The following is a 21,339-nucleotide window of genomic DNA, read 5'->3' as shown; positions in this document are numbered from 1 at the left end:
GGGGGGTACACATGGCCTCACAGTTACGTACGATATCATTAATCTTGGGGCAGGCAATCATTTATAAACTGAAAACTAAGTGAAATATTACGTGTGCTACGATAAAAGTTCACTTGATTGCATTCGTCGAGTTATAATCTAATGATGCTAAAAATCTTATATTATTTTAAAAGTTTATTGACTCACGCAATAATGTTTAGATTTCATTCAATATGCATACTGGATACAAAATGACATTTAACTTATGCTTGGCATTTTCTTATTGTAGGATATTTATTCCGCTAGTCACAGTTTGAGAGTTATTTCTTCCATGTTTGAATTTCCTTTTAATTGTAAGGGAAATTATGAATAGTTGGAAGTACAAATATAAACTATTGAGAGGGCTATTATTACTAATTGGAACGCATGATGGTATCCCAACGGGAGTGATAGATTTTATTACCGAGCGATATATCTTCCGTCGAGAGTAATCAGTGAACAGGTCTAGACCGGCTGACTACCTGTGTTAAAAGAAACCGTAAAATCTTAAAAGCTCATTACTCACGTTTTAATAGCGACAAGGCGGACGAAATCGATTAAGTTGCTGCCTAATCGGTGTCGTTAATAAAGAATATAGCGAATACAGATAATAATAAGATCCAACAAATAATTACAAGATGTAACAATCTTTTACAACCATTTTACAACTATATTTATAAAAAATCCTTGGATCTGTAAGCATTTTTGCGATTTAATAATGAAATTTTAAGAGATATTTGATATAAATGGTAAAATTATTTTGGGTTCCTAATGTAAAGTAGTTATATTTGTCCGTCGACTTACCTTATAAGGACCCTGGTCGAAGCCGCAGAAGGAGGCCTCCATAGTGTAGGAGCGCGCGACCGCGAGGTGGCGCCACACGGTGACACGCGCCGTACTCTCCCGCTCCCTCTCCACTCGGAAGGAGCACGAGCCAAGTGCGAACGCTCCTGATATGCGGTGCATCAGAGCTGGCAGCATCTGTACGCCAAATACGTTGGTAAAAGCTTTATAAGCTTTATCGTAATATTAATAACAAATATTTAAATTTGATTAAGAATAGTTTCATCTTGATAAAATTCCAAAGGAAACATTGTATAGATATGATCATTATTTTTATCTATGACTTGTATTTGTTATGAATATAGTATCTCTTCGGAGAAAATACATACATATCTTGAATAGTAATTCGCGATATTACTTACTTGCTTATGCAATATCCATAAATATGCAATAATCTTAATCCTATGCAATACACCGCTTCCGATGATTCGATCTTGACATTCCGATAAATGTTCATTGCTACCCGGCCGATACATTGGCAAATATAAACATGCAGAACTTGATTTCCTTCGTGGAATGAAGTTTTGTACTGTCTTTTAAACGTAAGAGATATCTACTAGTACTTGTTACTAGGCGCATACCGTTAGGTGTGCATATACCGTGATTTTCAAAACATTAGACAAATCAATCCTTTCGTTTGTGATCGTCGTCCTAAAGTTGGAAATTATACGGGATTTTGTACATAAAGTAGTTAGGTATATAAAAAAAGTAACGTATGCAAGTTATACAAAAACATGTCTAATTACGACCGGTTTGCACTGAACGTGAGCTAACAGTGCCGTATACCCGATTCCGAGATGTGCAAGTAGATTTACGATAACGTGTCGCAGAGGTGCATACAAATAGCGCCATCTGGGGAGCGAGGATCGTTACCGGGCCGCGTGAATGGAAGTCGCCGTCGCATTTGGTAAGGCAACTCACGAGGTATTTGACGGGCTCGTCGGGCGCGAGGCGGTCGGTGTTCGACCAGCTCTCGGCGCCAGCGCACCCGTAGAAGAAAACATTCTTCTTGCGCGAGTGACCATGGTAGTCGCAAAACACCAGCGGCGGTTTCTTCCAAACTCGCACCAGATATTCTATAAGGCCCTGAGAATTAAAATGTGCATTTTAAGCTGGTATAATATTAGACATATCTTTGTTACAGACCTAGTTAGAATTTGTTTTATAGAACTTAAAGCAGGAGAAACTGATACTGTTTTCATACATGTCATTTCCGTGTTACGTTTACATGAAGGCTTATTCAATTCATATATGTTGAACATGATAATATATTGCTACGTGGTTTCTCATTCATGCTACAACAAAACATCTACAAAACAAATCATCTAAACATTTATATGTACATAGTTTCAAGATCACGTGCATAAATACCTTGGTGTGGTAGATTGAAGGATGTAAAACGGGGCTCGGCTTGCACCAGCGACGATTTAAATCTTCATTAGTTAAGCCGCATCGATGGCTGGAACAACGCACAGACATTATCCGAGACGTCAAGGAAGCTTCCCGACGAGTTATCGAGACTCGCCGGGACTGATCGGGACTGGCCGAGACTCGCCGGGACTAGCTGCGACTCGCCTGTCCGTGTCTATTGAAATGACACGATCATGGCTCGCAAGACAGCAATCCCTCTTACGATATTGCCTCCCTAATGCTCCTCTAAATCATTTCATCCGGAAATAATCACTGAACTGAGTAAATTTATAATTGCCGTATTAAATTAATTTTGATGAGAAATGTAACGTTATACATTTCACGTAGCATACTTAACTATCGGTTATTGTCAGATAAAATAGCTTTATTTAAGTATGAAATACATCACAACAAACTTCACCGGTGCTGTGCCATAAAAGCGTCATGGCGAATCATCTTTTTACAGCGCAATAAAAGGTTACTAATGTAGCGGTTAAATTTGACGCGTGACCCGACTGCGGAGAAAGCAATGCATGAAACAATCAATGATTCAGCAACGTATAAGGATGGACGATTGACAAAGGGGGCTTCGAGGGGACAATTAAAGTGACAAGCTATTAAATGAAATGAATTGCTGACCACGTAGCTGCCCGACGCGTCCTGGGACATAAGACGGGGCTCAAGTGTTCCTGCGCACTGTTTTGTTTTATTATTGTACTTTATGACGTCATTACGATCGTGCTGGAATAAAACTTATACTATAAATTGTCACTTTTTTTCAAATCTATTCAATTTGAATAAAGTATCTTTAAATTAAGATTAATTGCGATTAGCAACATCTGAGCCGTAGAATAATATTTTTATTCATTCGATTTATTATCTGTAAATAGTGTTTGGAGTTAATTAACAACACACAATAACAATTATTTCAAACACAAAATCATTTTAAATATTGTTATTTGGAATTACGACACCATTTATAACTTTAATTTCAATCTCATTTTAGAAAACAAAACGTACAGTCGAACCTTTTTAGAGTCTGTTGAAAAATAAAAGACAATTAAATTTCGCATCTATTTTAATTTCAAAACAATCACGAAACGCGTTAGCTATCGTTTTTGAATTCCTTAATCCTTCATTATAAATTACAGGTTCAAAGTCTGCGATCGCTTATTAAGCTGCCACAGTCGATACGCGATGTGTACAGATAATGTATCTTTTTAACACATTATAATACAACAGGTTTAATTGGTTGAAAAGTAATAAATTGCAGTGTGAATCCGAAGCGTGTGTCGAGTCATGTGCCGGCGCCGGATCGAGACGAACAATAAAAATGTTAAAGAACTATGCAACACAAACAAATCGAGCCGGGAATGAATTAAGACAATCGTACGCCCGGATAAGAGTATTAATTTAAATACTTTTTTATCGTTAAAGTATTAAAAAACTTCTTTTGCATAACATCGATAGTTATTTCTTTAAATCGAAGGATACAGGATGTGGTATTGTCGGTCGTAAATTTGGGTATTCCTGTGGATTTAAAACTCACATAACAATGGAATAAACTAAATATATTATGCTTTCATCCCAAAGCTATTTCTAAAGCAGTATTATAACTTCTGTAATAAGGTTTTATTTGTTACTTTTTGTAAGTAAATGTAGTTTGTACGAATGTAATGTTCACGTGCTTCTAATCGTTGTCTAACATTGCACATCGTTGGTCGTGAATTTGCTTATTTCCTCTTTCGAGTGTGCCCTTAGTTTAATTAAGATCTAACAAGATACATACAATTTATTTTAGTACAGAAAAGCTTCACAAAGCTCTTGTAATCTTAACACGTGTTTATTGTACTTTGTACGAAAGTAACGGACACTTTGTATTTATTTTTTATTCTAGTAAAGTAAAGTAATATGTAACAACATTGTATTGTATACTGTAAGTGAAAATAACAGTTGGGTTATTACTTACAGCTAGTTGTAGGCAGAGCTTTCGTAGAGTGCATCTGCAATCTACGACGGTTGACTGCCAGCTGGTGTTATTAGAGAGCAATTCTTACGTCGCACAGACGAAGACATTAATTGATGACCCATTTATTTAAAATGACGTCTGACATTAACTTTACTTCAACTATCGGAACACATATCATTAAAAACGGTTTTTCAATCCGACTACTATTTGCTAATAAGCAAACTAGCCTAAAGCTTCGCTTTCATACACATACTTTACTGTTTGTGTTAATTTTGGGTTATGTTTATTGTGTAAAAAAAATGTAAATTAGGTTAAGTTTGTGGAAATTTTTCTGAAAAATAAGTATTTTGTTCATCTTTTTTTTTATTTTCAACAATGGCAAAGACAAATACGTGATTACCAAATGACATATCGTCGCTCGTTCATTTCATAGTATTTCAGCGAATTTCGCCAATTGAATAACTTCCTGAGAAGCAATTTATTTTTATTATCATACTTCAGAAAGAATTGGATAAGGAAAAAAGCGATGTAAATTGCATCGACAAATTATTGTAGAGATATGCGCGTGATTCAAACTTAAATACGTTTAAATTGCAAGTGAAATGTTTGATTTAACGACCGAGAGTATAAGCGGTAAGAAACAATGTGTTTGCTTGTGGTGGTTTTTTCCTGGTGACGAGTGGTCGGCGTACGTCCAATTAGGGGAGTACGAAGGCGCATCATTAGCGGGCGACGTGGGCTATGCGGCCGCGAGGGCGCGGGTCCTGCGCGGCCTTCGCCTGTCCCCTAGCACCCGTCGCCTCGCCCCGACCGGTTGCGCATCTTTTACTCTAATCAGCCAGGAAAAAAATAAGCGGCCGTCGTGCGCATGCGCGAACGAAAGCAAGCGCGAGCGAGAGGACGCGCCATGCTCACAGCACCGTGTCGTGCTGTATGGAGAGTTTTGCGGTATCTTCGCTCAGCCAGTAAACAACATGCTGTTAGAAGTTTAGAAAAAATTACTACTTATTAGGAGGTTGAAGTATTTAGAAGCTATCGTCATCGTTTCACCTACTACACATATAGATGGTACAAGACTACGCTTAACGTTGGCTTTACGTTTGTTTCAAGTTATTTGGAGCGTAAAAGGTTTTCTTTGTAAATTGTTTGCAAAAGATAAATCAATCAAGCAAACAACACAAAATAAGCATCGAGATAAATGTACAAGTGCAGTTGGGGCCCTTTGAGGTGTGCTGTGACGACCGCGGCTGGTTCAAGGGTCTGCCATCTATTTATAGAGCGCGCGGCGCGATGCTATCGGGCCCCGGCCACGCTGCGGCTCGCACGATCTACACCCGCCCTCGTTGCACCCTCCGAACGCAGCGGTTGCTCAATAAAATAGACCAAGAAAAAAAGGCCATATTACATTTATTCGAGCTATTTATATCACGTGTCCATTGTTTGAGCCTCGGCTGGAATTAATCGCTGGCAGGCAATTTAGTCCCGCGTCCAGATACCCTTTAAAAAAACGACTCGCAGCTATTTGCATGCATGTGATTCCGTCGGGGTCGCTTCATGGGATGAGGGGTACGATCGACGTCGATGACGGTTAGATGAGTCGGCTGGGTTGGCGGAATGGTGCGGGGCACACGCCTCTCATCCGTATGCCGCGCGCGACTGCCGCTTCCTGTGCCTAGCGCCGAGAGGACGTAGCGAGGCGACTCTTGTCGACATTTTAGATTCATCCGTCGAAGTAACCCGCATGTTTATTCGTCACTAGAGATGCTAATAAGCGAAGGCGATGGGCACAGACGACATTTATGGAGTGTTCTCGTGCAGAAGGCACAGATGTGGGTATTTGCTAGGACCGAGCCGCGGGAGCTGACGATTCAGTATTCGAGCGTGCCGCGGGCCACCGGACACGGCGCGAGTTATTTACGACGGCCGCGAGACAATCGTCCGGTCTGCGCTCATCCGGTGCCACCGACGACGCGCTGCCAATACCGTGACGTACTCGTCTTTATTAAATGCCTTCCTTTGAAATTAACACACGTTTCTAGCTCGTATTGTATGAGGTATTAATGTATTGTTCTAAGTATGCTAATATTATGGGCGATAAGAGCTGTAGAATGTGCGGAAGTAGTAAAAAGCGTAATGAATATGTAGGGAAATAATTCTTACACTAATGAATGCAATGAATATCTAGTTGCATTCCTAATCAGTTATTATGTAATTTTCACTTTTACTCCAATAAAAATGATAAATCTCATTGTAACATGGTTATATAACCGAGGTACAGTATTGACTTTGTAGAGTCAAAGTTGTCGTGGTTGTGTCGCGACATTAACGGTCTAAAAGCAATGGTTGCACTAATTGATTTTATTTTTATAATTAAATAATTTAATTGATTTTATTTGCCGAGTGTTGGCGGAAGCAGAGCGTTTAGTCGCATCTCGGGTCAATGACCACAACCCTCACCGCGCACTGTGCCGCTGGAATGCAGCTAAACACCGCAATACACATTGTAGAAGCACTTCTTGACACACAAAGTAGTCGAACATGAAGTAAATCATGCGAGATGCAAATCCTCAATCCTGATTCATTGGTACTTATGTTATAAATCGTGTAGACATTTTAAAATTGTACATTTTGCTTAGACATTTTTAAATATAACACTTAGGAAAGTAGCTCTTACAAGATTGAGATAGAACATTAGATGAGAAAAAAAGAAAAATAACATGTGTTGCTTGGATCAATGTAACATCGATTAATTATTTATTATTGACCAAAGAATGTCTTTCTATATGTAGAACAAAAATACAAATCTTTCCTCTTTATAATCTTACTAAACTAATATTATAAATGCGAAAGTTTAGATGGATGGATGGATGTTTGTTAGAGTTTGTAACCTAAACGACTCAACGGATCTCGATGAAATTTTGCATAGATGTAGAGTATGGTCTGAAAGAACACATAGGCTACTTAGTTTTTATTTAATTGCACATGAACGGAGTCGCGGGCAAAAGCAAGTATTAATATAGATGTAGGAAGTGATTAATAACAATCAAAAACTCTTTATGTTGATTGTTCAATAGTTCTTTTTAATAATAAAACATGGTTACATATTTTAATTGCGCCATATTAGAATGTAAAATATTACCTGTTTATCAAAATAGAAATTACTCAAATATATTATTAGTATATAATAATTATGTATAGAAACAACGATTTCTTGCTAGCCGGTGAAAATTAATAATTACGTTTTCATATCGGTCTTAAGCCATAAGACAACGGACAGAATATCGGGCTAATATCGGTTAATATACGCACATAATACAAACAATTATCTTAGTTGGTAAATACTACGATGAATTACATTTGAATAAATTGTTAATGCTCGATGTTCTAGTATCTTTTTATAAGTTTTTATGACAATGCAGTAGGACTTTTTTATATAAAAAACGGACCTCCTCTTGTAGATCATAAATTTGTTGCTTAACCAATGAAGGTGAGCTTGGCAAAGTTTGCTCTTTCTGCGATAAAAATATTAAACCTTACATTTTACAGGCGAGGCGATGAAATAAATAGAGGTTTAATACAATCGTGGTCTTAGCGCGGTACAATATGATGACCGAGTGAAACTATAAACATTCCAGTATTATTATAAAGAGGCCATTAATTAAAATAGATGCGAAGCGATAAGTACAAGGGCCGCGAGTACCGAACATACATAAAGTGGTCAGATAAAGCCGTGCACATAAAGTCTGCGAGCGCATTTTATAAACATTGCAAAGAGATGTACAGTCACGTGCACAAACATCTATATTTGGAGAACTTGTGAACTTTAGGATGTGTACACAATGCTGAACAAGCAATTTTTTGGGGCATATCTTAATAAATAATTAAATATTAGTTTGAGAACGTGTTTTCCCGTTATTGATAAACAGCTAGGTAGAAAAACCTGGGTAATAACCTACTCAGGTTAAATAAATTTTAGGTGATATAAGTCTAATAAATCTTTCGACCCTTTATGTGCACGTTTTACCACAAAAAGAAATAATCAATTTGCAAAACAGTTAAAAATGTGGTAATTACCGTTCATATATCATGGGAGTCTTTTCTAATTATGTTTAATAATCAATTCGTTAAACAGCAAAAGACTTTTGTAAAAATTGTAAAAAATATTTATAATAAAGACATGTGGAAGGACCTTTATGTCATCGTTTTAACGTAGTCCACGCGACTGTACGTGACTCCGCGAGTTGGCGCTCGTGACGGCCGCGGCCGCGATGAACCTTTGATACAGTGTCATAGTCGAGTTCCCCCCAACCGAAACCCCTCATTCCTCACCAGGTAGACACTTCCGAACCGATTTCCTACGATTCACTTAATCGGCCGGCATTGTGATTCGTTCACGTGATGCACGACCTTCGTGAGTGAGCCACCGCTTCCCGCGAACGAATGTTCTTTTCCATTTAACAACTCTATTATTCTGCACGACGTAAACACACGGGGGAATTTTCTTTACGACGTCCGATTGTATCCGATACCTTTTGTTTATGGCTTTGAAACGATATCGTTTCTTGTTATCATACCTCGTTAAGAACATAACTTAATTTTCTGCAAAGGAACGACTACATTTTTGTTTTTTTGTAAATTATTTTAAAATTCAATCACAATATGCGTCATAACATTTAATTGAATATTGATGGTATACCAAAATTAGTTTGATATTTGTAATAAGTGCCTAAGCAGTAAAACATCTTCATAACAATGTAATGGATACAGTGAAAAGTAGTTCTACAATCAGCTTGGTCTCACTACTGTTTGTAAGAGACGCCGACGTTTCTTACAAACGGTGAACGATCTGTCCATCTCATCGGGTTAAGGTTAGAAAAAAGTTACACGAATAAAGAGTAAACTGACAAAAGAAGATTAAAAAATATTGCTCAACAAATTGTTCCTGAAATTATCAATTTTATTACAAAAGCGAGCTCGCCGCCAGAGCATTTCACTGGTGTTTTTTTAGGCCCGGAGCATATTCAATTTAAAGTGCTATTATAACTAAATATGGTGGTGCTTTCGGGTCGTTTAATACCATTTTGGGCAAGCGAGTCGCGCTTGGCCGCTGGCACGATGACTTGCGGCCGGGTGTCGTTGACTCCGCCGCCGTCGCCCGCTGTGATGCAAGAGGTAGAGGCATCGCGTCTATTTGCATGAACGGCCTCCTTCGTATTTGCTCGAGTTAAGAGACAAGCCTCATCGCACTTCAACGATCACGTTTAACTTTTTTTCCTTTTGTTAGTAAGTATATAACAAGAATACATTATTTTGTGATGCGCTAAAACCTTTAAAATCGAAGAAGAATCCGACGACAGAATACTATCTAATGCCATGCCAAAAACATCAATCCCATTTAAAATCCATACTTATAGCTTTTCCGCACAACATCGGTGTTTTAGCGCTGTGAACGCGAACGGTTAGGTGCAGGTAATGTATAGAAGAGCGTACAAACTTGTAGTGTATTTGAACACTACACAACATTTGTAAACATTGCGACAATGCCAGTCTGCATTGTGTGCTCTGTGAATCCAGGAAACACACACTTTTTACAACTTCACTCGCCTGTCCACTTAGATATGCTTCAGTGAAATTGACCCTTAAGTTATACCTAGAATACGTAACTACCAGACAGATATAGCAGAAAAACTATAATTTTATTACAAAAACAAATGGTGTGATGCATTAACCACACTATTGATGCATTACAAGTTTTTCTGGTGCAAAGTCCTTTTCCTCTGAATTCTACTCTCATTTCAGACTAAAAATTATCATACGATTTTCCCCACTAGAAATAAAACGCGATAGACGACGTAAATCACTCTATTTAATCTAGAGAAAGAAAACATTGCTTTGATGTTTAATCCACGCAGAGCCTAGGGTTTTAAACTAAATTAAATAAATAAATCAAGAATAAGCAAAGTTATCGCGAATGTAATATTAAGCGTGTCTAGTTCATTAAATTAAATATGTTTTATAGTTCCATTCATTGTTGCTGAACAAATAGCGTACAGTCGGTGGAACCTGGGCCTGCGGCGCCGCGTGAAGACGCCCAGCATTACGGATCTCGCACTGGTGCCCGCCATCATATTTCATTAGCCGACTCTATTCGCATCGCATTATTTATGGCTTCTTAGTTTTGTCCATGAATACACTCAAACAGCACGACTTTAATAGACCCACGGGAGCGCAGTATTAAGGACATCTGAATGGTATTACTGAGGTCAAATCTATTCTTAAAAACCTAATCTATAGCTATGTTGTCCATTATAAGACTATTATTTTGAAGTACAAAATTCTAGTTATTGAAATAAATTACGAACATGACATCTTCTGCTTCTCTGATTTAAATAAAACCCTTTTCACTCGACGCAGTTTTATAGAAAAGAAATATTTAAATATAGCATTGAGATTTAATCCAGAGATGAGAATGCATTTATATACGCGTTAAATGCAAATAAAACGTAAAAGCATAGAACTTGGATAACATACGAGTACTGATGTCAGTTGCGTATATTTTTTTCTTACAGACGCTATTTTTACATCGCCATTTTTAAATTAAGATTCATTTCTTTCGATCACGAGATTTGCTCCGCATGTAAGTCATGTCTTTCATTGTGTGGGCCGTGGACTTGTGGTCGTTTTGCGACTTACGCAGGTTTGACGTGCGGCGAGGCAGAGGGCGCGGGAGTGCCTGCCCAGTTTCCCGGAAGGTCCCGACTTCGACTTTAATTGCTGGGCGTTGATGGGCCCATCCTTGAAACATTATTTAAGGTGAGAACGTTCGTTCGCCCTTCACGAGTCGCGGACGTGTTAGCGTTTGAGAAAGGAAATACCATTTCTTACGACCATAACCTTCAGTACAGGTTCTTTTTGTTTTATTGTGGACGGTTTTGATAACATGTTTTTGCTTCAAAGTCTAACTTAATATGTATTAAGGTTTGGAGTTTTATTTGTCGTTTTTGTGCTTCAAATTGTTCTTAAATAGATATGGTAGAAGACATTTAATTAAAAGAAAACTTTGTTATAAAACTAGCATGTTTAGAGACATTTTTCACACATTATATCTTACAATTTAGTACCGCTAGAGCAAGAACTGAATCATAACCGGCTAGATGGCTACAACAATGACTCGATATTACTAGATCGTTCGCGGTTATTACGGCGACCGTTTCATTTGTTGTGATGAGTCGACCGCAAGCGTTTGTAAAGCAATCCCGAGGGAATCCGGAAAGCGATAGAACAACAAATGGTGGCAGAGCTAATTGTGCAATTGAGCTTTAGCCACGCTGCGAGCTGCGAGCTGTAAGCGGTGCGAACGTCACTAGACGCGGGCGACGTTCCCAGGCCGACAGTTTCTGCACGTACTCTTCGCCTGGACAATGCCTTAACAAGCCTACTTCTTTTTGTAACGGTACACAATTACATTTAAAGGTAGACGTTACGCTCCACCTCTTTGTGAGATAAAGAAAAAAGCAACAGCCTGTATAATTATAGAATTACACAGGTTGATGTTATTTTTTCTTTGTTCACTAGTGGCACGTGAGCAAATCAACTCAAACAACACGTGAACAAAGAAACCGATTTACACCATTTAAGACCATTACAGGACATTGTTTATGTTGTTCATTACAGAAGTTAAGCAGGTGTTGCTGTTTGGATATCAACCCGACATAAATATAATAAAATCAAACAATAAAGCGTAATAGACATCTTATTTCCGTCTTGTTGATATTTATCAAACTGTAAAAAATAATTTATTAAAACTTGAGTTAAAACACGTGTTTAGTAATAAACTTGTGCAGAATACTCTACATAGATAACAGGTGTAAACATGTCAAAGTGATAAATAAATAGTTAGATCTTAAAGCCCACCAAAACCACTTTGTTTCACTTTTTTAATCTCATTTACATACCCAAGTAAATATTTATATTGTCAACACGGATAACAAAGGAACACATCGATCAATGCTAAACACGATTCGCAAACAAAACACTTACAAAATACATAAAAGTAAATATTTTTTATGCTTTTTCAACAAAGTCGAGCTATAATAAAGCTTAAAGCTTATTGAATAGAAACTTTTATAAATTGCTGGCGCGCGTCGGACGTTCGTGAGAAAACAACGATCAGCGCTACGGATGAGCTTTGCCGATTGGATTTATGATATTTCAAAATCACGCTCGCAACCTTGAACCTACAAAAGAGTAAATCACACATCATGATAACTTTGTTTTTTCAACGGCTGTAAAAGGAATCGTAATGCGCTTATCGAAGCTCGAAAGCTAAAGTTGCGAAGTGAACGTGTTTGCTATAGTTTTGTAGAGAATCGTGTTTTTATTTTTGCGACTTACTCTAAGAATTTTATCGCTCATACCGATTTCATATCGTCTTAATTTATATTGTTTTACGACTTTTTGCCAATTTTTTGTTCTTACGTTTAAACTACAAGTTTTAAGTCAAGCGTTTTAATTTAAAAAGAATTTTAAATATAAAGATTGATTTAAAAGACTTAACGACTTTACAATTAATAGTAGATGATATTTGCTTTACGTAGTAAGTGAAATGATCTTGTTATAGAATGGAATAGAAATTTGTACAATGTTATGCACAAAATTCATGGAGCTAATCTTAATTAAACGTCTAATAAGAGTAAAAGTTAATTAAACTCAAACCACCGAACAATAACCCAAACACGATTGGTCAATATTTTTCCCGTAAACATCCATAAGCAGCATCGTCTGGCGAGACGCAACTCGTTATTGCGAGAATTATGGAACATTTAAAGGGACAGCAACACCGACATTACACGAGCGCATCGCCTCGTTACTTTAATCAGATTTTTAATGTGTTTAATCATGCTATAAATAGGTTATTACAAAGTTATTTTGCTTGTCTTCTATATAGCGTTGAAAATACTTATTTAGCTAAACGCGAACATGATTGAGGGTTGTTGGATTGGGCATCGAGGGAAATTATAGGTGGTATTGGGGCGTTCCCATGGCCTAGACTAACGCCCTGACACCTCGCCCATGTGCGCTGCTCCCTACCCAATTATAACGGGAAACAGGCCTTAGGGTGAACGTATACAAACTAAGGTCGCCCGACTAGATAACAGGTAAGTGAATGTTGTTTGCGAATATCGAACAAAAGTTAGACGTATTCCTAACATTTATAATCTAAAAGAAAAGAAGGTGTCCGAATAAACAAATACCAAACCTAATAAAAAAACAACTATTTTGTTACAAGAAACTGCACTTCGAGACAAGAAACTCACAACATTGTAAGCATTGGCTATAAAGGAATTAAAATCCATAGGAGCTAATACGTTCTTCTAAAAATCTGTTTGGCATTTTTACCACCAATAAAATACATATTAAAACCGTAAGTTGCAGTATCGTAAGTAACCGTTATCCAATGTGTACGCGACAGTAGCAGTGTAAAGATTCCTTTACTCTATCCTATTTTGCAAGCAATCTCCCGACCTGTAATTGCTTAAACATATAACCACTGTCACGTCGAAAATGAGATGGATCGGTACCGCGCAAACCGCACACATTATTAAATAAACAAGTCGGCTACGAACAAGACGTCTTGCTATAAGATAATGAGTAATTTTCAATATTGTAGGTTATGAATTCTACGAATTAAAACATCGTACACTTAAACAGATTATTCTTAATTATGTATTGTTACAGTGCGTCAGTTTTACATGATTTATTTATATCGCAAGTTCGAAAAGTGATACGCTTAACAACTATTTCGTACCAAAAGCACGCTGTATACGCTCTGCCCCTTAGACAAAGTAACATTCGGTTATCTCTATCGCTGATCGAAAAGTCTAAAATGTATGGAACCGACATTAATATTCGATAAGTCACGTACTTGTCATATTCGTTCTTATACTTTTTAAAACATTTTGTCGATTCTACAAGTGACATCGCTTATCGAAAGGCACTTTGATGGGGGCTGTACAGTTAAACTGACAGTTAAGTTTTAGCCAACAAATGCACAGCTTTAACTGAAAAGTTCGACTGTTCTGTTAGAACTGAGTGTATGTAGCGGGTTTTTATGTTGAGTTTGACGCATCTTTCAGAAACTGGACATATCTAATGATCAACAAATACAGTGACTGCATACTTGCTCATAACTTTATAAGCATATCACACAGGTTGTGTTGCAAATTCATCATAAGATTTACCGCTACATTTAGGAACTGTCATAAGGCACGGTGAAGAGCCTCGTAATATAAAGCCAGCGAGCATGCAAATGCCGATTCCGCTAACCTTAATGGTGTCTCGCTCACGATTTTGTCCCGCGAAAAGCAAGCGGAATGCCTCTTACCTCAACCACACGTGAATATTATACTTTTAAATGAGCTGATAAATAGACAGCGCAGTAAACAAAATGTGCTTGTTTTTGTTGAGAATAATAGTTTTTTTTTCTATACACGTCTATAAATTATTAGGCTTCTGTTTAAGGCGTGGTTTAAAGGAATAGTATTCTGAATAAACGAATCATTAATATGATTGACAAATTATATTTGAACATAATATAAATGAATATTAATTTGTGTGCATAATTACACCTATATGTTCTTAAAAATTAACCTTGTCGTTGTCAAAAATGTCAAAAGAGGGGTCAAGACCGCGCAAAATGGAAATCCGTGATCTCTTCCTACCTATTCAGGTCATGGACAGTATACATAAAAACAATTTCGGCCCTGATCTAATGAGCAAAGATTTTTCCGATCACATTTTTGCTTAATATGTTTGTGTCATCTAAACATATTCCTTCTTTAAAGCGTTTCAATTTATTTTTCTGATTAGATACTAGTAAACAATTGATACAGGCCAGCGAGAAATCCAGTCTTCTAATTTATTAAAATGCATCTGTCCAGTCATTTCGTCTGCGGCCATTTTACGTAATAGGTGTATGAATAATAAGATTAAAGTTAATTTATACCAATCTTACAAACGTTTGGGAAATGAATTATTTTATGTTAGCTATTATTCAAAGAAGCAAAAAGAACATACTCCACTTATAGCTTTTAATGCTAGGATATAGTTCATTTCTATCGTTGAAGCACTACTGGGCGTAACATTTTACGTCAAATCTCGATATAATTAATGACGCTTTAGAGTACTAGCAAGTCTAACGATAAGCTACGTCAGGTAGGTGATTAATTTACGCTTAGATTCTTGAGAACATTCGGACGGAAACATTTCTAGTCTGCTTTGTAAAATTTATTAACTAATAATACGTCACAACGTCTATAACGCCACTATTAATAATTAATAATAGTAAATCAATTTAGATTATGATCGCTGAAATGAATAGATCTATGTGAGACACATGTCGGAAACAGACATTTCAAAAATAAAACACAAGCCCTAATTTTTGAAATTATATAATAGTAAAAGGAATAAAGGGGACGAAAACGTTAATTAAAATTACAATTGTGTACACTTTTACCGTAAAAAATTATACCTAAATATTAATACAGAAAGTATATTAGGTTATATTTATTACGCAGGTTTTATTAGTTTTTATTTTATTGATCAGTGAACTCTTACATAATCTGTGCTCAAAAGAGTTTATCGAAAACAATTAACACCACTCACAAATATCAAGCGTGAAAAGGATTACCGTGTGCGGCATTTATACAGATAATAAAAATGTTAACAGTCAAATATCACGCTTCAGGTTTCTATTTTATAAAGTGTTATTTAACTATCCAATTAAAGATGGACAACAAGGAGAAATAAAAGGACGCTACGTATAGCTGCAGTATTCTTTTTATCTATAGTTGCAAGAATAATAAAAAAACAAAACATGTAACTAAGCTGTAAGAATAAACCCATAATTTGAAGGATTATACCTATATCATACTAATATTATAAATGCGAAAGTTTAGATGGATGGACGGATGGATGTTTGTTAGAGTTTGTAGCCTAAACCGTTGAACGGATTTCGATTAAATTAGGCATAGATTTAGAGGATAGTCTGGAAGAACACATAGGCTACTTGCACTTGTTTTTTTTATTTCCGTGCAGACAGGGTCGCGAGCAAAAGCTAGTTCATATATAAAATTTTGCACTCATTAAACTAACGAAAATGTTTGTCCATTAAGGTGTACTCAATAGCTGGTAATATAAATCGGACGTGCTAAAAGCATAGATGTAAAGCAACCAATGTCACACAACAATCGAAGTATAATAATAATAAATTGTTTTATACTGGGGTAACTTACAAGTATTTCTTTAAGATCTAATTGGATCTAGATCTCTTTTGTTTGACAAGAAATCTATTCAGCGTGATTGCATGCTGTGAATTTAAAAGCAAAAACTGTCGGCGCGGGATGCCCGCAGCTATGGATCAAGAATGGCTATACGAAGTATAAATGTCGGTTGCGAAATGACACAACCTGTAAGTAATTAAATGATACGAGTTAGGTCACGTACACACGTCCGTTTATTTTCACGCAACTATAGTACGCAATGTTATAACCGAAAAGGTAAAATAAAGTCTTCCACAACTCTGAAAACAACACTCGTGATACATTAAAAGAAAGCATCGCAATGCAAATAATGTGTGACTTATCACACGACTCACCCTGTCCAGATTTATCGCATCGTGCGCACAATAACTTTGAATACGTTGTGTTACAAATCTTTCCTTCTTTCGCCGCACGGGCACGAAAATCGCAAGTGTGAGCCTAGCCTTAGTTTTATTTTCTTGTGGCTTCCACAGCCTCTTCGCAAGATAATAAAAATTTTATTTACCCGTTTCGTACTTCATCCCGATATCTCACAAGTGACTTGTTCTGATTGTTTATTACAGCATTCCTGTTCAGAAATTTAGTTTTTAGAGTATATCTGTTGAAAAACTTAACTAATGCGTAAAGCGTTAACTATGGTGCTGTGGCCATACATTAACAACAACGAGAACAAAATATTAACGAGAAAAATTAACATTTCGATCCTAATCAGTTGATAATAACTAAGAGGATATAATTAGTCGTAACGTATATGGAGCGGTTTATGCACGAGGAAGGCAGAAAAAAATCAAACATCCACATGCATTAACGTATAATGAAAGTAAATAAATAAATAGGAAACAATTGTTATTTACATTCCATTGACCTCTAAGTTCTATTGTAAACAGTGAAGAAATATTGTTTACATTAAATAAATAACATGACATTTTCTTGTTGTTATTATTTAACTATACTTTTATTGCATTTCTAATTTTATTTTAACCTTTACAAATTTTTAGTTCCGGGCAACACTTTAATTATAGAAAAAAATTAAGCCATCAGGAGTACTCTGTAAGATTGTTGCGGTACGAAAGGTTTCCAAAAAAGTTGTAGATGAGCCCAAAAAATAAGATACGAATGTTCGGACAATCGTAATGACCTCATCGTTACATCATTGCGTTGGTTACGGTACGAGGGAATTATTCACACTCCCATAGATCGTGTTCTGGCTTTCAATATTATAGCAACTAGTAATCTTATCTTACTAATATTATAAATGCAAAGGTTTGGATGGATGGATGTTTGTTACAGTTTGTAGTCTAAACTACTGAACGGATCTGGATGAAATTTGGCATATTTGTAGAGAATAGTCTGGAAGAACACATAGACTACTTGCTTTTGTTTTTTTTTAATTCCACTCGTTCGAGGTCGAAAGTTAAAGCTAGTTCTCAACAAATTTGGTAGTTTTATCCGTAGAATCCTGCATTCTTTCTAGATAGTAGAAACCTACTACTAGAAAAAGGTTATTTCCGTGAAAGAAAAACCCTTGCTAATTTTAAATCAATAATATCATGAATCATTTAAAACAACGCGAAGAAACATTATAATACAATGATTCTTTATATAAGCATAATGAGCAACATTTCTCAGGCGATATTAACAATGTCAATCCTTGCCAGACCGCGTGCAAGCCCTAATTGCATAATTCAAAGCGATTACAGATGTTCAACACTGTAATTTGCATATTTAGGCTGTAATCATATAAGAAAAAAACAAACATAATAAAATATACAAAACAAGAAAACATGGAACCAACTTCTTAGTATTTGCGTTTATTTTGTCATATTGGTATTAAATTTCTTGTAAAATGGACTTCATAAACATTAATGATTCGTTTTGCGAATGTAATCATGAAAGACATATTTTTTTTAGTGCAATTTGTTTAAATGAACCTTGAACCTCAACAGTGTAATATAATTTTGATTATTACATATCTACGGTCGCTAAGCATTTCTAAGTTTACTAATACTTAGGGCAATTTCTTAAAAGGCATCATAAAAACATATTTAAATAATGAAACAATTATATGATGTAATTTAGTTGTAACGCAAATAAACCGTCACTTCCTTTAACTGCGAACGGAAGCTTAGAACGGCTATTAAAGATAACTCGAGTGTACGAGTATGTAAGAAAAGTTTGGAGCAAGCGAATGCGTTTGACTAAACTATCGCAAAACTCCGCCGCGCTTTAATTCCTATGATATGGAGGTGCACACACTACTCGAATTTTAGTTGTGGAACTAAACAATTGGCTGCGAAACAATCTACACCAGTTGTGCGATAGTTTGGTCCAAGGTGTCCGCTGTTATTGAGATCCAGACAAGCGTTAGAAGATGAATCACATACAGCGGACATATAAAATAATATCCGGTCTTTCGAGTGCATTTTACGACAACCGGTCCATTCCGTTATTCTTACAGATTTATAAAACAGATACACTCGTAAGGACGTAGAACTTTAATTTCGCAAACAGCTTACAAAGTAAACTTGAGAGATTTTCTTCTCTTTGAAGATGTATTTTAATGTTACACACTTTGTATTTATTAAAAAAATACTTAATTAATTTATAACTCCTAAGTAGGGATAGCGATATTAAAGCGCACGGTCGTAAAAATTGTACCAAAACACTAAGGTTTATAAAACCTTGTGCCCCGACTCCATGTGAGTGGGCTAGACCCGGGGAGATGATGAGAGGATGATTCTTAAAACAGCTAAAGTTACTTTACCATACATCGTTTCAGTTCTATTTATGAGCTTTTGCCCGAGACTCCGTTCGCCTGGAATTAAAAAAAACACAAGTGGCCTATGTGTTCCTCCAGACTATCCTCTACAACTATACCAAATTTCATCGAAATCTGTTCAGCCGTTTAGGCTACAAACTCTAACATTTATCAATCCATCCATATAAACTTTCGCATTTATAATATTAGTAAGATTAGTAAGAACTAAGATAAAATAAACAAATAAACGTCAATTACTACACGCAGTCATTATTATCACCTAAATTGCATGAATTCTTAGACAATCACTCCAAATAAATTTAATACAGTCGTCAATTTAATTAGAACAAAGTAAATCTATGTAGAAATAAGGATCATAACTCTTTAGCCGGCAAACTATTAGTTTACTTTAGATTACGTTACAGTGTGTTAGTTTTTATCGCGATCGGTCTCGTAGATATCGGGCAGGCGAAACTTAACACCGTGCGCAGCGCACTACGTTAGACCACCTCGCCGCTGTACCGCCTAATTAACGATATACCACGATCATTTTAACCCTAGTAAGTTGCTACAAAAGGCTTTTAACATCAATCTGTACGGATAGCCCCTTGAGTGTGATAGTTGAGAGTCCTGAATTACAACAGAACTAAACAAATTTGTATTAATCGGAATTTCAACTTAGAATTAAATTACTTATTCTTTGATTGTCACATCAATAATTTCACATTGTCAGCTTGTGAGGTCTCATTGTTATCAGTCAAACATCAAAGTCATGCAGCCGTTCAATTAAAGCCTACGAAGCGATGTAACATCATCGGAACGAAAAAAGTCTGGCCGTATCGTTCGGATCTCGCCACTTTTGTTCCTTTTGCAGCTATTAAAGTAATATCTCGATGTTTTTTTGCTATAAATAAAACTGTGAATTTTATTTTACAGACTCCATCCAATTGTAAGTCATCCGATGTAAACGAATACGATAGGCATCGCCGGGACGAGATTAAATAGGAATCTAAAAATGAATCTTGAATGCTTTAATGCAATTCAATCTTTGTTCGTTTCCAGTTAAGTGCAGTGTCTTGTATGGCGAATACAATGAGCTACTAAATATATGTTTAGTATTATTTTTAGAAATAGAGTGGAGGGTTGCGTGCGGGTAGTAGGGCTAGTAGTGTAGGCTCAGTGCGAGTGTGTCAAGGCCCTAGGACTCGTGGCTGGACAAACACGCGGCCTTACCAATTAACGTGGCGGCTGAGCCATCGCGAGCGCCTGGCGGCCGGCGGCTTTCAACTATTCAATGCGCTCTAATTGCTTTTATTTCAGACCACATCTAACATCGGACCCTTCGGGTTCAAGTGCTCTTTGTTTGTTAATATTTTGACGGGTTCTTGCGAATTGTTGTTGTTGTAATATACGTATATATGTATATAATATACGGTTTTTGACCCTCTTAATTTAAATATTCCCATGCTGACTATTAAAACAACTCTGAACGTTATCTTAAAATAAAGTATAATTGGATAAGCCACCGAATTAATGCTGCGATCTATAAAAAAACTTATCGTTACGCCTCTCCAGATTCGATGCAGTATCTCAAGATTTAGAATAGGGACCACCCAACCGTTCCCTTATTGTAATTTTGTTTACATTTAATTAAATCAACTTAATCCATTTAAAAAAGCAAAGTTCGTAATTTAGTATAGCTATAAATTAGAGCGTCCAGTAAAGTATCTCACGGAGCAGCTAGCAATGCTAATGAGACGATAAACGTTAATTAGACAAGGAACTAATTGCAAAAAATAATGCGGGTAAATAAACACAGCCGCAGTCGTAGCTTTCGAGCTAATGTGGTCCACGGGACATGTCTTGTTCTGCGTAATTTAAGAGACTGATGAACTAATGGACGCCACAGATTATAGTAAAGTGTAGCTAGTCTAATAAGTAAAGAAATAAATTAATACACTTTAGAACTTAAAGTGAAAATGATTCTACTCTCGAAGACCAGTTTTATGGTACAATCTAGA

General features: G+C 36.4%; 1 protein-coding gene across 4 annotated transcripts in view; it reads right to left on the bottom strand.

Moving 5' to 3' along the window:
• LOC106100552 (cytosolic carboxypeptidase 1-like) overlaps positions 1-21,339 on the bottom strand; it is a 63,483-nt gene that overhangs the window by 6,175 nt on the left and 35,969 nt on the right. For all 4 annotated transcript variants that reach the window (XM_013279423.1, XM_013279421.1, XM_013279422.1 and 1 more), the window contains 3 exons: positions 2,233-2,320; positions 1,783-1,947; positions 823-999 (listed from right to left, as the gene is read on the bottom strand). In XM_013279423.1, coding sequence (XP_013134877.1) covers positions 823-999; positions 1,783-1,947; positions 2,233-2,320 — 430 coding nt within the window. The remainder of the gene's footprint in view (positions 1-822; positions 1,000-1,782; positions 1,948-2,232; positions 2,321-21,339) is intronic.

This window comes from Papilio polytes, unplaced genomic scaffold (assembly GCF_000836215.1).
Source record: "Papilio polytes unplaced genomic scaffold, Ppol_1.0 DF824047.1, whole genome shotgun sequence".
In the NCBI taxonomy this organism is placed as follows: Eukaryota; Metazoa; Arthropoda; class Insecta; order Lepidoptera; family Papilionidae; genus Papilio; species Papilio polytes.
This window is presented reverse-complemented; position numbering and strand designations above follow the sequence as displayed.